Source organism: Suillus clintonianus (assembly GCF_016758775.1).
Source record: "Suillus clintonianus strain FC179 chromosome Unknown DEU56scaffold_3, whole genome shotgun sequence".
NCBI classification, from domain to species: Eukaryota; Fungi; Basidiomycota; class Agaricomycetes; order Boletales; family Suillaceae; genus Suillus; species Suillus clintonianus.
This window is the reverse complement of record NW_024539227.1, coordinates 176,030-191,600: the sequence shown is the minus strand read 5'-3', so window position 1 is coordinate 191,600 and position 15,571 is coordinate 176,030. Positions and strand designations below refer to the sequence as shown.

Here is a 15,571-nt window from a genome sequence, read left to right as displayed (position 1 = left end):
CTGGCGATCAGTGACGCCTAATTTTGACTACGTGACGTGACACGTCCACATATAGATGGTAGTCACGGATTGTGGACTCCGTGCACCTCCAATCAATATTAATGCTACATATGATTCTGTTTTCGTCATTCTTATCGGCTTCGTTCACTCCTGAGACTGTCATTCTTGGATTTTTGCGAAGTACTTTGTTGACTGAGCCAACACTTTGAAGTCTACCTCTGTCTTCTGGCGACTCACTCATCAGCCCCCCTCGCCAGCTCAGGTACTATGTAGTTTTTTTACGACTCCAGCTTTGCAGGAGATTCCTCTTGAGCCATCGAGGTACACCTGAGCACCCGAGCTTCGATGACCGTAGGGAACCAAGTTTAGCGTTCAAATTTCACATGTACTTAAATCTTACTTACTGCCATGCAATTGCGTATACAGGCCAATCAACTAGTATTGAATATGCTTTATGTAGTAGAACATTAATAAAATATATAACGGGACAACTTGAATGCCCGCATAAACTGAAGCTTCAACATGCTTTCAGTCCCGAATATTACACTCAAGCACCATAGAAGAAACGCCAATAACCTGGAAGTAGATGGCCAAGCGAGTACCACAGCTATAAGTCCATCGTCAGCTTCACCCCAATGATTTTAAGTAAGTTTCGACTCACGCTATAAAATTTGCAGGACTGCTTATCGGCGTCTACCGTGTTGTACATCACGAATCGGGTCCCCACAAAAGCGCCATAAATCACAAATACAGTGGTAGAGAGCGAATCTATCTTCCAGATCCGGCTCAAGCCAAATGACCAGAGGGGAATTCCGAGCATCATAGAAAAGCGCGCGGCTTTAGGGAAGATTGTGGGCAGTGTGCGCCTGCCAGTGAGGCGATCACCTTCTTCATCCTTGAAGTCTTGCGCATGAAGTGTAGTTGCAAATACTGTCGAGCTAAGTGCGACAGCCAAAAAACCAGCCTTATCAATGTACGAGTTCCGGGAACCTGTACACTTGCTGAGTGAGCACAATGACGGATTGTCTGCAATTAAATATATTTACCGGCAGCAACAGTTCCTCCGACCTCCAGACACCCACAGAAGATGGCTGTGAGTACGTTCTTCGACAATCCCATTTTATCACCGTGAAGTTCGTTGTACCAGATTGTCAACACTGCGAAAACGGTGCTGGCCAGCAGAGCCTGAGTGCCGTACCACAGCGATAGCAGCAAGCAGACTGGCACCATCACCCAGCGCATATCAGCTGCGCTATCCACAGAAATACGACCAGCAGGAATCGGACGGGAGGGCTTGTTCTTGCGGTCCTCCTCCGGATCCTGGATCTGGTTTGCAATATTGAACTGCAATAAGTGGAACCATATCCACAAAGCGGCATGCCAAGCGCGGGTGGGGTCATGTTTGGGAGTTGCGGATAACGCGAATATGGTCTGAAATGTGTAATTGAGCAAGGGAGAAAGAAGCGCAATGGTTATCACACACGAAAGGTACCAGAGTGGTTCTGATATCATTTTTTGTAAAGAGGAAGACCGTCTCGAGATGACGAGCAATGCTATCAGCGCGAACTAGTAGAGATTGAGGGAACATAGTGAGTATTTGTGAATGCCCAAACTGAACGCCGGGTCGAGGCTTTATACTTTGAATGCGCGCTTACAAGAAACGTGAATCGCTGACCGGGATGGCAAAAGTCATGCCCGGGGTACAAAGGAACTCGAAGAGCGATTCCAGAAGTCACGAAACCGGTTGTGAGTCAATGATCCCGGAGACCCCCCGAGGCCGTGATGTCAATGCTTGATTATTCAGGGTCATCAGGCTGTCTTCCGGTAAGATGAGGCGATGCATCATACCAGCATCGTGTTCGCCTTCCGTATAGAACTCTGCCAAGTCAGGTATGCCTTAGTGAGAAAAAGCTCTCGGAGTCCCGGGACCATCATAGCCGGAGAGCACAGAGTTAACAGGGATTCGAAAGAATCAGTAACATTGAACCTTTACGGGCACTTACGTCCCACTTGTTAGATAATCGAAATTCAGAGCGCACGCCACGTAGCGTTTGACCCCGCAGTGTGCTCATGCAGTGCTATGCTATGGCTATAGTTAATTAACGATGAAATCATATCCTAGTACCGATACACTCACCATCCAGGGAAGCCACCCATACTCTGCAGACATCGAAGCACTTTCCAGACCACAACAGTGTAGCACACTCGAAGACTGCAGATATCGAGTACTGATTCTGTTGTGCTCTTAACAATGAAGGTACCTAGATGTCTCTAGTTGCCAGAGAGCCCCATGACCGCCAAAGACCAATCCTATCCGCCAGGTATTGTCAAATCCTGCTCATCAAGTGTCCTTTTCGATGAGCACGAGAATCGTAGCAACGCGAAGTTTGCTTATTACAATGCGCCAGTGGTCGCCAGTCGGTGACACTTCTTCTCTGTGGTTCAATAACAGTCCCACTTCTGTACATTCCGAGTCATTCTGTGTCAAAGACTCAAAGGTGTACGAAGTCCTCTTACCTCTTGTGGACGCGTGACACTGACTAAGGGAGCGGATTTGATAACCGTCTGCTTCGTCCGCAAATGTTCGGAATCAAAAGAGATAATCTTGGGCCGAAGAAAGATGGTATCATTCATACAGAAGCTCCCATTACAAAACAAATACAACACTCCAGAATTATTACTCAGTCAATAACTTATGATCGCTCTCCACGCAGGCGCCTAGCAAGCGCGAGATCTTTAGGTTGGATGGTGACACGCTTAGCGTGGATAGCGGCGAGATTGGTATCTTCGAACAACGAAACGAGGTAAGCCTCAGCGGCTTCCTGGAGTGCCATGACAGCAGAGGATTGGAACCGGAGATCGGTCTGTATGGCCATGTTAACAGATGAATAATAAAAAAAGACATTGCTGACCTTGAAATCCTGTGCGATCTCACGCACGAGACGTTGGAATGGGAGCTTGCGGATGAGGAGTTCCGTGGACTTCTGGTAGCGACGGATTTCACGGAGGGCAACAGTACCAGGACGGAAGCGATGAGGCTTCTTGACCCCTCCTGCGGGTACCTGCAAAGCAGTCAGTTAGGCATGGTGGAAAGCGGGAAACGTTCGACTGACAGCGGCGGTCTTCCGAGCTGCCTTGGATGCGAGTTGTTTACGGGGGGCTTTGCCTGTCCAACATGGTTAAGATGAGGTTTGGAGGATGAATACCAGAACATATGCATACCTCCAGTGGACTTGCGGGCGGTCTGCTTGGTACGAGCCATTGAAAATGTTGGAAGATAAGTGAGGTTGAAACCTTGAGGTAAGTTGACAGTGAAGATGGATGTTGTCCGCAAGCCACAAACCGACGTGATTCCTTCTTATATGTGTGCGCGTGCCGGCACGTGCTGGATCAATCAACAATGATGACGATGATATATTTAGCCACTAGCGCGTTCGCGTCCACCACGTGATTTTTGTGAACTGCCTAAGGCTCATTGAGTCACATGACACCTATTAATGGCGTCTCCCCACAATTAATGGTGGTGCGCTGTCTCGTCACAAGTTAGAGGAGGACCACAAGGAGAGAACAATAGCATTCGAATGTCAATTAATGGCAACGAAGATGAGGTCAAAAGTGAGCTACCACGAATAATGATAATCACATCTCTCGCTCAGAAGATACAGCGACCGTGACATTGGATGCCACTGCTGAGCGCGGTGTCACAGCGCGCCGCTAAGCAAGTGGAATGCAAAGTCAGTATTTCACCCTTCCAGAGAGATCACAAACCTGTTCAGCCCCTCCCTTCACGAGACAATATTTCACGCCCCATCTGCCCTTGCACTCGATACTCTTACAGCAAATACATGCCCGAAGCTTCTTCTTTTCTGGACCATCGTCAGGTTCATTCGTGGAGCGCTTTCCAGCTCGGCTGACTTCTGCTACCCCCCGAGGTGACGAACTTCTCGGCGTGGCTTCTGGTTCTTCGCGGCAGTCTCCATCGCTGCGCTGATTGTGCGAGTGGTAATCAGCAAGCAGCTCCTGGCATATGTGTTTCAAAATAAGGCACTTATTGGCGGCGCGCTCGTGTCGGGCTTGCTGTCATGCGGTATTGGTTCACGAGGGATAGTCGGAATTGTCACAGAGCTGTTCATGGGAGGAGCTTGCCAATTGGATGGGCTCACGGCGAGGGCAAGCAGGAATAAGTTAGATGTGGGTGCCGGGCTCCGAGGCCCTGAATTGTTGACTCTGATGGAGGGCCTCACCCGGCCTGACGGTCATTGAAGGCATGCTTGTCCCCTACGCCGCTTGGTCAAAACCATATGCAAAACTTCTTTCTCCCATACGCAGATATGTTGACTATTTATTGTGTTCTGATTGGCAGAATTTCTAGAGATTTTTAAAAATGGTAGATAAACTGGTTCGCCCCCACGAAATTTCCCATTAGCCGACTTGAACGACTGACCTCGTCATTACTAGTGACGCGCTCTACCAACTGAGCTAAACGGGATGCATTTTCGGGTTCATAGCAAATAGTATAATTTTATCCCGGCATACATTGGGCCGAAGCATGCCTAAGTAAATGGAGGTACTAAAGGCTACTTCCCAAACGCTTGCATTCGTTCTGTAACAGCTTTCTTCAACTGTGCAAGAAGTTGTCAACCAGATCATCAAATACAAAGGGAGAAACCAACCGGAGGGCTAATTCCATTACCCTCGAAATATGCCAGGACGAATTCCTCTGATACCCAATCATTTTCCACAGAACCCATGTCTCTGAGAACCAAAGTTCGCGGGCGAGATGGGCTGCGCAATGGCGCGACAAGTATTATGTCAAACGGTTTGCCCTTTGACATTGACGTAGTAGGGAAAAGTGATTTCAATGTCCTCAAAGGAGACTGGGCTGCGGCTTCCTCTTCTGGAGTGATTGTAGCACGGGCATGTGCGAGCTGCATACGTGCAGTGAGGGCACGCATGAAGCCGTCACGGAGATGCGAATAAGAGGTGCCGCGAGTGGGTACTGAGCAGAGTGAGGTCCAGATCAGCGACGGCAGGTGGTCAGTAGGGACTTGCCTATTCGAATGGCACATGCGGTATTGCGGACAATGTGTTCTATTTTTTCGTCGGGAGTTGCAGTCATGGGAATCTATCGAGTGGGAATGTGTATCAGAATACAAGAGGGGGGAGGAACGGCGTTACATTCAGGTTCGGATTGGCAAGGTCGGCGTAAAAGCCAACAGAGTACACCTTGATGCCAAGGAATGATACAGTTCTCACCCCAACGCCAACGAGTGAGAACTGAGGCAAAGGGAATTTTGATGGTATATGAAGGGTCTTGGGGAAAGCAATTGATGTTGCGGGATCAACTGTGGGGAGTTTTGAGTTCTTGGACTGGCCTGGTCAGACGGTGAAACGTACTCTCAAATCCAGAGTCGGGTAGAGATGGTTCGGCATCAAGATGGAGGGTCATGGTACTTTGTACTGCATATGCAGCTGAAAAGATGGAAACAGCACCCCATAGGAATGGTTTCGCGAATGACCTAGTGGACTGTTTGTGAGTTCTGGTTATACACCATGAGCGAGACCATGATGATCTGAGAGGCCGTAAGAATGATTGAGACATGTTGGTTACTAAGAGAAGGACAGCCACGTGGGAGTATTATTATCTGCATAAGTAGGACGCGTCAGGCGTTTACGGAGTGGAGTAATACTGTGCATTCTCATCCGGGGGTCGACGCAATCCCTCCTAAACAAGTCAAATCCGCGATAGACGACGCGTCAGCTGCCCTAGTGGAATTTAAATACACACACGTACGTCCTCAACTAAATTTCCCCTTCTCTCAGCAGTTTCATCCTTTTACTTGACCGCGCGAAACTGACCTCATATCATCTCTAAATTGTCCCATAATTGCTTTCTAAATCAGCGTCTCCTTTCATGTCACTTGATATCAATAGTCTCATTGCAGAGTTTGCAGAAGAGTCTTTAGGTGGTTTTTCCGTTTTCATGGACGAAGAAGATACATCCGTGGACCTCCTCGAGTCCCCCTCCGATGACATTGCTGCGGATCTTGTCTCTGATCGCTCTGCATATGAGAAGCAAAAGGCTACTCTCAAGACCTATCTTGATTCCATCCCTTACGAGTGCGAGTCTATTGATGTCATGCAAGTCAAGCTTGAGTACATAGTCGCCAAGTTGATAGTCTGCGCTGAATCCAAGAATTGGTTGGTCCTCACAACCTGGGATGCAATCCTACAGTGGTATGTTGTTACCTTACACAATCTCAAAATTACTCACCCCCTCCCTCCAGCTGGCTGCAGATGCGCTATCCCATGACGACCTCCATCCGCGCCAAACTGGTCCGCTTTTATTACGAATTATGCCTTCTGCCTGGCATAGAAGTGCGCGTCATCCGTAGCTGGGCAGATATGTTGTACCGCCTCTTAGGATCCAAGACCGTTAAGCGCAAACTTGAGGCCACTGACCTCCAACTCCCCTGGAAACCCCTATGGGATGTGTTGTACAAGGAACTATTCCCCAAGAACCGCCTCGCAGAATTTCAGTGAGTGTACCACAATCATGCCCATATCCTAGTATTTAATGCAAGGTGGACAGCGGCAATCGTAATTTAAATAATATTTTGTTGTATGTCGCGGAGAGCTGTAAGCGCTATTTCCCTGCGACTGATATCCCCGATATGCTCGAGACGTTCTTGCCTATCCTCACACCCGATGTGAGTCATAATCTATTGAAATTGATGGATCCCCACTCAACTTATTTCCACTCAGACTACATTGACAATGATACCTGTTCTCGCATCGTTCCTTCCGCCAACCCACCCACATACCTACCTTCCCGTGATATTCAGGATTTGGGAAGCTTTCAATTCGCACTCCATGGACGATAGGTTTCTCGAATTTGCCGGAATCCTCGCGGAGGAACATGTCGCTGGTAAGGAAGGACTTGCGGGAGAGGAAGGAGGTGCCGCATGGAAAGATGTCGGTATCTGGACACAGGAAGAGTGGTTAATGCTTGTTAGCAAAGGGATCGAGTCGCTGTGTAGGTCTTTTAGTACAATTGATCAAGATCCGCTGACTTCTTGTTAAAATAGATGTCCCTGTGGGCAATTCGAGCGTAAGTCATCGCTCTCTCTCTTCGCATAGCGATATTCAGCTAAGTTTGAGCAGAGTGTCACTGCCACATCTGTTCAGGCAGATGCTTCCGCGGCTCGCCAAGGCTCCAAAGTCAAGAAAACAATTAGTAGAATCAGTCAGTACCATCGTATCTTCTGCGTCATACAAGAACTATCCTGATTCCTGCAGGTTCCTTGGCCAAACTGTTTGTGTACTCAATGGCCATTGATGGCCCGATACGCGGAGATTCTGCATCCACGCCTGGAACTCCCAATGGCCAGCCAATAGGATACTTGGCTGGTTCGAAGGCGCTTGACTCGTTAGACAAACTGATTACAAGTACAGAGTCCTTCTTTCATCCATCAAACTCCGGCCACTGGACGTTCACGGTATGTTTTGTGCTGAAATGGATGGACATCTGCCAATACTCCCTACAGCTCACGAATTTGCTCCAACGTCTTACCGTCGAGTTTGCTGACAGATGGCTTGAAGAACAGCAGCCTTCGTGCAAAGTTCCCTTGGTATGTATGACACCAGAGCTTATTGTAGCGTACTCATACGCACAATTTAGGCACATCGTCTCACTCCTTCTCTTCGTCGAGCGTTCGTCAATGTTTTGCGCACGCCTGCATTTCTTGCCATGTTTTCCAAGGATTCCTTTTCGATTAGCATGGCACAAGGTGCACTGCGCACTATGGCATTACTTGAGCCGACGCTCATTATGCCTGAACTCCTCGAGCGTGCCTACGGTGGTTTGGAAGTGGTAAACGAGACCCACCGTACCACCGCAGTGTTGAAAATGCTTTCCGGTATTTCACTTCCGCTTGTCTCAGAGATCATATGGAGGCCCGGACAAAAGCACCTACTTCCTCTTCTTGAACTTTGCCTGCCTGGTATTGATCTGGTAAGACCTAACATCCTCATAGCGTGCATTTGTTACTCATCGCACGATGTCTAGAACGACCCAAATAAGACTATCTGTGCTACGTTGTTCATCGTTAGCGCCATACAGCATGTCAAGGTTGGAGATCTCTCTATGCACCACTCTGGTTTCGCTTTGTCTGGGGATGCGCCAGGTGAAGAGCTCATGGAAGTTGATACCGAGGACACCCAGATCCCTGAAGGTGTCGAAATCAGCCCATTCGTTTCACTGGGCAGGCAAGAAGAGAGGACTCTTGTCCGGGAGAGCACGGCAGGCTTCGCAGGTGTGCACATTCTCCCTTCGGTAAAGGAAAATTGCTTACCCCCCAGTAGATTGGGTGACGACCCTCTTTCGCCGAGTACTAGCTCTATACGAGAATCTTCCTGAGGAGGGTGGGAAGAAGAAGACTACCGGCGGAAAATCGGAAGAGACGGTTCTGAAATCGATCAAGAGTATGCTCGACGTGGTCACCTTGCATCTCTCAGACCAGTTATTTGATCTCGTTTTGAATCTCGTCTTCGATTACGCTGCGACAAATGCGAAGTCTAACGCCATCCGAGCATTTGGGCAGCTTGTAGCATGCCTGGCACGCGCACAACCTCAGAAGACATTGGATAAGTTTTTGCCGTCGTGTATCTCACGCATACAAGAAGAACTCAAGTATGGGGCTTCGGGCGTTCGGACAACATCAGCACACGATCTTGTTCCATCTGACACAACGCTGCACTGGAGTAAGTGACTTGTTCTTCGTTCGTCATCTAACCGAACGTCTCAAACAGACATGTCAATATTGCGTGGATGTCTTGCGTACGGCGCACATGGTGTGAGTGCGATCTAGTTCCGTGGCAATTATGAAATTTTGAATGCGTCACCAATTTCAGCTCCTCAAGCACAAAGAAGATATCATCAACCTTTTATCCTTGCTGTTGAACAAGACGAAGAATGAGCGTGGGTACACGGGCACCGCTGCGATTGCCGCGAGAGTGATGCATGCACTGTCTGGTGTCTACCCATCTGACAACCGCTTCGTGAACGAAGATATATGGAATCAGCCTGGTAGGTCATGTCGACTCCACCCCGCTCACACAGCTAATGATTTCTCAGAGTTCGGCCAGTCGCACAACACTCAATGGGGTCGATTATACGAAGCAAAGGATGTGAAGGTGGAGTGGCACGGTGAGCACGATATCAATACGCTCCACGTTCCTCCTAACCATGGGACATCAAGTTCCAAGCGCCGAGGAAGTGCAATTCATTCTTGACATCTTAGACCGGGTAGCAGCTCCTGCGCTCGATAAGATAGAAGACTTGGCGCGGTCTACTGAACATTGGGATGAAGTCGTTAGGAATGACTTCTGCCGGCAAGTTACACAACAGCAAGGACAGCACCCCACTAACATAGTTTTTACAGGTACCTCTTGTTCGTGAGGTCTGTCTGGAGCGGCCTACCGTCATTCCTGAAAGAAGGCCCTAAAGATGTAGTGCACCCATGCCTCAATTCAGAAGTAGAACTCGAAGAACTCATTGTTGATCACCTTGACGTCAATGCTGGATTTGTTCTCACTGATCCTAACGATCCTCGCTACCAACAAGCCTTGCAGCACCGCGATCGTTTCGGCAATGTCGCGCACATGGCCGCGGTCGCCTTGCGCCGAATCCAAGGAGGTGAAGATCATTTGGATGCTGTCGTCGCCGTCGTAAAGGCCATCGACACTTACTTCCTGGATTACGGGATGAGTCGGTCAGACTTCATCACATTGCAAAAGAACTTTGCTCAGTCGAGAGAGTAAGTTGTGCAAACACATCATTTTTTCCTTGTCTGACCTAAACCAGGGTAAACCGAGTGTCGGCGAGGCAAAAAGAGAACTCGCGAATTGCGTGGATAAAAAGAGCACACGTATACCATTGTGGCCGGCTCTATATCCACGGTTTGTATCGACGAAGATCGTCCCTGGACGACACATTACTGAAGGAAGACCTTGCGGAGCTCTGTTTGTCACCATACACGCGAGTGCGACGGTGAGTTGCTTCGTGACATTATTCGCTCTTTGCCATAATCAAAACTTTCAGCCTCGCTCAGAGTGTGCTGCACAGCACGTGCGGTGTGAGTACAATCCATATTCTGTTTTGACCGCATTGTGACCTCAGTTCAGTCCTATGTACGAGCGACAAGATACATAATGCCATCTATTTTCAACGCTCTATCGAAAGGCAATGATCCTGATAGGATCAAAGGCGCCTTGTATGTCCTTGGTAACAAAGGCACTGGTATGTGGTTTTACTGCGTTCTTTCAGCGTGATCTGATTTGCTATCTGTACAAGCCGCGCTGACCATGTCCGGTATGTCTGATTAGTAGGAAGTATAATTGATTCTAATCCCGCGCAGAGCCACCGCTGCGACGACAATACCTCGTTGCTCTGCTAGAATGCCAGCATGAGGAGAAAGTGAGTGCAAGTCGTATCTGTGGTTCTGAACCCTGTCTGATGTCATAACAGCCCTCGATACAGAAGCTTGTTACCACGTTCTCCACGGAGTGTTTAATACATCTCACTGAAGAAGTCATAAGGACTTCTGCATACACAGCCACTACTCCTGGGGTTCAAGCCTCTATTCGCGCTCTTGAAACAGAGTTCTCGCCTGCCGTCGTGGATAGAAACCTAACGATGTTGGCGGTGGAATGCGCTGCTAACCGTGCAAGACAATGCTTGGAGGAGACCGATAAGACTGTGCGTGTGGCTCTGTCGATTCGTACGTTGATGATGACATTTGTCCTAGGTCCACTCCATACTTGAGATTGCCTCTCGGCCTACAACACATGTATGTTATCTCGTATTCTCACGCAACACATCTAAGCAAGGCTTCAGTGGAGATATGTACACATGGCCATAAAGTTTTTGACGGGCTTCATCAGACGCGACGCAGTGGCTCCTCCGGAGTTAGCGCGCTTCTTCATGGAGCAAACGCTTAGCCCGCAACCAGGAATAAGGACTAGTGCTGAGCAGTACGAGCCTTCTATTTAAATATGCACCGCATCGATTTCTTATCCTTCTCTTTACAGGGCAGTCGTGAAGACCGCCGTTCTCATGAAGATACGAGCGTACGCCAAAACTGATGACGAGCTCTGGCTCTGCAAATGGCAGAGTCCCTTTGCGAGGACTATTTCCATCAGCAACCCGCCTGCTTTCCTTGCGCAGCTAGATCAGCCTGTTAATGATGTAGAGTAAGTCGGGGTTTTCGTCGTCTGGAGTTTGCTGCTCATGCGCTCTATTAGCGGGTTTTACGTCGACCTGCTAGACACTGGCTTTATGGCTTGGACGAAGACCATCAAATGTTATCCTGTGAATCTGACCAATTCAGTGCCATGGGACTTAGCGTCAAGACAGTGCTTGCAAGCCATGCGCAGCTTCATAGGAGAAGGGTATTTTACGCAGCTTGCAACACTGTGGAGCCAAGAGTCCAGCAAGGCATCTGGTCAACCACATCTTCACGCAGAGAATGTTATTTTTATGATTACTCTAGGTTCTCATCATTTCGCTCTTACATTCATGGACTCGTTGCTAACCCCGCTGCAGCGAAGTTGTTTAACGGCGACCACCTGCATCTAATTCTTCCAGTTGTTGAACCATTGATGACCGATGGGGATAAGTTCAAGCAGGCAGCTGCGGCTGAAATATTGACAGGATTGTTACGCGGTATTCTTCCTGTTCTGTACCGTTGTGTTCACATCTGACGTGCTTTAATACAGGGTCCAAACATTGGCCCAGGAAAACGCGAGAGGAGCTTTGGTCTTGGCTCACCCCGCGCTTTGACGTGATTCTCACTCAGGCGAAGCCAGATACTGTTTCATATTGGACCTCGTTCCTGGAGGTGAATTGTTCCGCAGATTTATCGAGCAACGTCACTCATTCATTGTTGAAAGCATACCCTACTGAACCTCGACCCACGTCGCTTCCAGCCTTTGGTCAATTGGATATTATCCCTACAGCTTGACTTCCAGGGTGACTCTGCGTTTTCCAGTAAGTTCCTTTCTCGCCATTAGCCCGTTGTGCTCATTGTCTTGCAGTGACGAAGGCTCTCAATGTCATCGTTGTATTTATTGATGCTGTCGGTGTCCGGTTCAATAGCCGATCTGAGAAATACGCGTCGATTTTTTTCGACAATGCGGACTCTAACTATGCAGAGGTATTTGCGATACGGATATGCTGCATCCGTGTGTCTTATATTTTAATGCAGATAAGGACTTCGATAGCCAATGCCCTGTGTCTGATAGCCAAGTATCAATGGAGACCAGCATACCCCTCTGTGGATGCCCTCCTCGTGGCATGCGCCGAGAGTCCAGATCCACTCCGAATCAGGTATGTGACTTCGAGTAGCGCTTCCGATATGCTATTCAATGGTCATTTCCGTCCAGACAAGGGTTTTTCTCTGATCATGTGCAATCGATCATCGACAATCTGCCCAAATGGAAGGATGAACGTTTCCCCCCCGCCTAGAGTTTCACAGTCACGGGTGGGTAATGACACATTGGCCGGAATTCTTTTCTGACGTTCATCTTCAGTATGACAAAGTCGGCTTGACCAGTAAGTTTCACAATTCTTCACATGAGAAGTCCTGACTGAGACCCGACAGTGCTGCTCTGGCTATGGGTGTCGCTTTATAGCCCTGAAGCTTGTCTTGTTCGTCCTCATGCCATGGCTCTGCTGTTTGTGACCTGTTCACTTGATTGTATGGTTTTGCTGAATTATCATTAGACCTGAACTCTTGAGCATGTCAGAATTGAGCGACAATCCTGAACTTCAAAAGTACAGCAGCTCTGTGCTTCGTGTGCTATCCTCAGTTTATATGCCGCCTTCGCTTACGCATATCGTCCTGGATAAGCTGGTCTCAGCTATTCAATCATCTGAGGTATATTCCCTTTGTCACAATGAATAATTTATCTGAAAATTTTCTAGTCGTGGCGAATTCGATTGCATGCTTTGCCTGCCCTGGTTGCGTTCTTCTATCGGAATCTCTTGACCATCTCATCAAGCGGGGTACTCAAAGTCATGGATGTATTACTCGATTGTTTATCAGATGAAAACGTCGAAGTTCGAGAAATGTCGTCCAAGACCCTATCCGGAGTAGTGAGATGCTCCCAGCGGCAGACCATCATTCCATTGAAGGTGTGCGGCGATAGCCTCCTTTAAATTTGATTGCTTAAGCTCCATTGAATTCAGAATCACTTCATATCATTGGCGCGCAGCGTAAAGCTTCCTTCACGTACACATAATGACTACGGAGAGTCTCTTAGAAAGTTACATTCCGCTATCCTTGGCCTATGTGCACTTATTGAGAGTTCTCCATACTCTGTCGAGCCATGGATGCCGTCCCTCACAGAAGGTTAGTGTGGATGTTGTCAACAACTTTTGTCTGAAACTCATGTCCGCTCGCTATATCACTCTTACTATTTTCGATCATCTTCGTCAATACAGTCCTGGCGAGACACGCAACAGATCCGCCGCCGATCTCGACGACGATTCGTCACTGTGCTTCTGAGTTCAAGAAAGTAAGAGCCTTTCCTATTGTACACTGATTTGACCTCACGAATATAATTTCTATCTAGACTCACCAGGTAACTTGCTCCCGCCCATCTGACAATTTTTGTTGCGGCTTACCATCCATTTTACAGGACACCTGGCACAAGGATCAACTAGCGTTTGATGAAGATCAATTACAGAGCCTCTCTACGATGCTTGTTGGTACTTCATATTGTGGGTTGATCGTGTCTGTTAATTGGAATTTGGCTGATCAACGGCCGTATCTACAGACGCCTAGATAATGTTTAATAGATTGGCATCGATCCGCGCCTCCGTCAGGACTCAGCATCAGCAGGACGTTCGTATCACATCGACTATGTATAAATTAGGGCACATCCGTGATGAAGTTCGTTTATAAGTATTAGGTCTTCTTGAAAGAATATTTGTGCTATCGATGATTAATTCCGCCGATGCCTGCGACAGTTTGGCCTAAGCAGTATCCACTCCCGCCTGGATGCTCGTGCCGAATAGGAGCAATGCTTTGTGCACCATTAAATGTGGCTTCATCATCGCAGCCATTGAAAAAATACGGAAGTATTAAGGCAATTCCAAGGCTTATTGGCCCGCAATCCATCGGCTCGGAACCAGATAGTCCGATATATGTAACTCTTGGAGACGACCCATCAGCGCGTGTGTTGCGCGTGTTCCGGTCATTTGAATTTGTGCCTTGAAATATATGCCAAGTCGGCTGACGGTATAATTGATGTCCGAGCCCATAGTATAATCATTCAAGCCGTCAGAAAGGTCTCGAAATTTTTTGACTCTCGTCAGATCCTCGTGCTTTGCTCAGGGATCTTACACGTTCTGGTTCAAATGGTGTTATCATGTTTGTACATTCCACAACCCCTGACACTTTCACCTGGGTCTTCAAACTTAGAACCGCAGGCTACGTACGCGACGCGTAAATCATGCGGTCATAAGAAAGAATAACAGAAAGTCCTGGAAGTCCTGTAACTTCTAGATATGAGCGGCATTATAGTCAAATCGTGATGAACTTATCTTGCGGCCAGGTCACATCGATGAAAGCCTGATTTGAGATTTCAAGAGATAAATTGATAATACTTTCAGTTGACATATACTGTGCGCTTCGTGCGCACGTCTTCTGAGGCGCCACGGTGATTATCTAGCCGGATTATAGCGCCATCAGCAAGTCAGGCGAAGGTTCCGGCGCGTCTGATTCATTCTCGTGACTCATGTTCCAGAATTTGGAGCTGATACGCGAACACTGCTATCCAAGTTATCTGGACTGTGGGGTAGATTTATGCACATTCGATGGTTCGTCAGCCCCTGAGCAATGAACACTACGCCTGCCTATTTGGTACAAAAAGATCCGAAATCCAATCAAACACGCCTGTTCCGTGGTATGATAGCTTTCTCAATTCAAGCTTCCCGGATTTTATTCGATAACATCGTGTTTTTTTGCGTCGGAACGCTTGATGTGATACCCATATATTAGAGCAATTAAAGTGGATTTAGCGGCACACAAATAGCACCATATCAACTCACGTGAATTGACTGGTCAAAGATGACTCTGACGCTGGAAGATTGTGCCGAAATCAAAGAGGTTGAATGCCGATGAATAGAGGTGATACTGTGGACGGGCGCAAGGACGCAATGGGTGCCGATCACGAAGAGTGCTTTCCATGAGTGTTCGGTGAGTGGTAAAGGCGGTCCTTGAGACTATTTCACAGAGCGGCGAACGGGGGAGGTGCTGCGGCTAGCATCATGGCACGCTCGTGGGACGGCATCAACACGTGTTGGGTACTGTGTTACTTTGGGGTTAGTACCCTTGAGTATTTTACGAAGTTGTTCCGAGTAGTGTAATGGGTTTGCTTCAATAGAGACTGTCGTCGTAGTCAACGATCTGCAGTAGTCAGTTCATCAATGCGATACCCAAAATTAAATTTGAAATTGGAGCAGTTAACGGAAGTAGGATGCTATGCGTTGATGATGCCAGGTGAA

At 48.0% G+C, this 15,571-nt stretch overlaps 4 protein-coding genes and 1 non-coding gene across 5 annotated transcripts; 1 reads left to right on the top strand and 4 right to left on the bottom strand.

The window, feature by feature from the left end:
- Positions 1 to 394: 394 nt before the first annotated feature.
- DEU56DRAFT_308391 (UbiA prenyltransferase family) lies at positions 395 to 1,974 on the bottom strand. Its single transcript, XM_041345577.1, has 5 exons — positions 1,849 to 1,974; positions 1,484 to 1,791; positions 1,047 to 1,431; positions 662 to 990; positions 395 to 607 (listed from the first exon to the last, which is right to left on the bottom strand). Exons 2-5 carry the CDS (start codon positions 1,586 to 1,588, stop codon positions 548 to 550), a joined length of 879 nt encoding a protein of 292 aa, XP_041214687.1. The 5' UTR covers positions 1,589 to 1,791; positions 1,849 to 1,974; the 3' UTR covers positions 395 to 547.
- Positions 1,975 to 2,597: 623 nt separating this feature from the next.
- DEU56DRAFT_767488 (histone H3) lies at positions 2,598 to 3,332 on the bottom strand. The gene is made up of 4 exons (XM_041351166.1): positions 3,223 to 3,332; positions 3,114 to 3,166; positions 2,913 to 3,062; positions 2,598 to 2,864 (listed from the first exon to the last, which is right to left on the bottom strand). Exons 1-4 carry the CDS (start codon positions 3,260 to 3,262, stop codon positions 2,694 to 2,696), a joined length of 414 nt encoding a protein of 137 aa, XP_041214686.1. The 5' UTR covers positions 3,263 to 3,332; the 3' UTR covers positions 2,598 to 2,693.
- Positions 3,333 to 4,416: 1,084 nt separating this feature from the next.
- DEU56DRAFT_t19 lies at positions 4,417 to 4,489 on the bottom strand. The gene has a single exon. It is a non-coding gene; the product is annotated as a tRNA-Thr (tRNA).
- Positions 4,476 to 5,694, bottom strand: DEU56DRAFT_767480 (chalcone-flavanone isomerase-domain-containing protein). The gene is made up of 5 exons (XM_041351165.1): positions 5,398 to 5,694; positions 5,179 to 5,345; positions 5,053 to 5,125; positions 4,674 to 4,999; positions 4,476 to 4,622 (listed from the first exon to the last, which is right to left on the bottom strand). The coding sequence occupies exons 1-5, from the start codon at positions 5,600 to 5,602 to the stop codon at positions 4,578 to 4,580; spliced, it is 816 nt and encodes a 271-aa protein (XP_041214685.1). The 5' UTR covers positions 5,603 to 5,694; the 3' UTR covers positions 4,476 to 4,577.
- Positions 5,684 to 14,188, top strand: DEU56DRAFT_767475 (armadillo-type protein). The gene is given in 41 exon segments (XM_041351164.1): positions 5,684 to 5,790; positions 5,955 to 6,237; positions 6,288 to 6,539; positions 6,593 to 6,710; positions 6,766 to 7,036; positions 7,089 to 7,111; positions 7,165 to 7,246; positions 7,300 to 7,499; positions 7,548 to 7,631; positions 7,682 to 8,014; positions 8,069 to 8,315; positions 8,365 to 8,763; positions 8,812 to 8,855; positions 8,914 to 9,088; positions 9,137 to 9,208; positions 9,261 to 9,393; positions 9,444 to 9,818; positions 9,866 to 10,051; positions 10,103 to 10,136; positions 10,186 to 10,300; positions 10,355 to 10,372; positions 10,419 to 10,477; positions 10,529 to 10,759; positions 10,809 to 10,850; positions 10,898 to 11,034; positions 11,092 to 11,253; positions 11,305 to 11,552; positions 11,606 to 11,725; positions 11,779 to 11,900; positions 11,953 to 12,049; positions 12,097 to 12,215; positions 12,267 to 12,388; positions 12,445 to 12,509; positions 12,529 to 12,542; positions 12,592 to 12,617; positions 12,785 to 12,938; positions 12,986 to 13,195; positions 13,250 to 13,412; positions 13,505 to 13,578; positions 13,702 to 13,783; positions 13,975 to 14,188. The coding sequence occupies 40 exon segments, from the start codon at positions 5,984 to 5,986 to the stop codon at positions 14,040 to 14,042; spliced, it is 5,730 nt and encodes a 1,909-aa protein (XP_041214684.1). The 5' UTR covers positions 5,684 to 5,790; positions 5,955 to 5,983; the 3' UTR covers positions 14,043 to 14,188.
- The last annotated feature ends 1,383 nt before the right edge of the window (positions 14,189 to 15,571 follow it).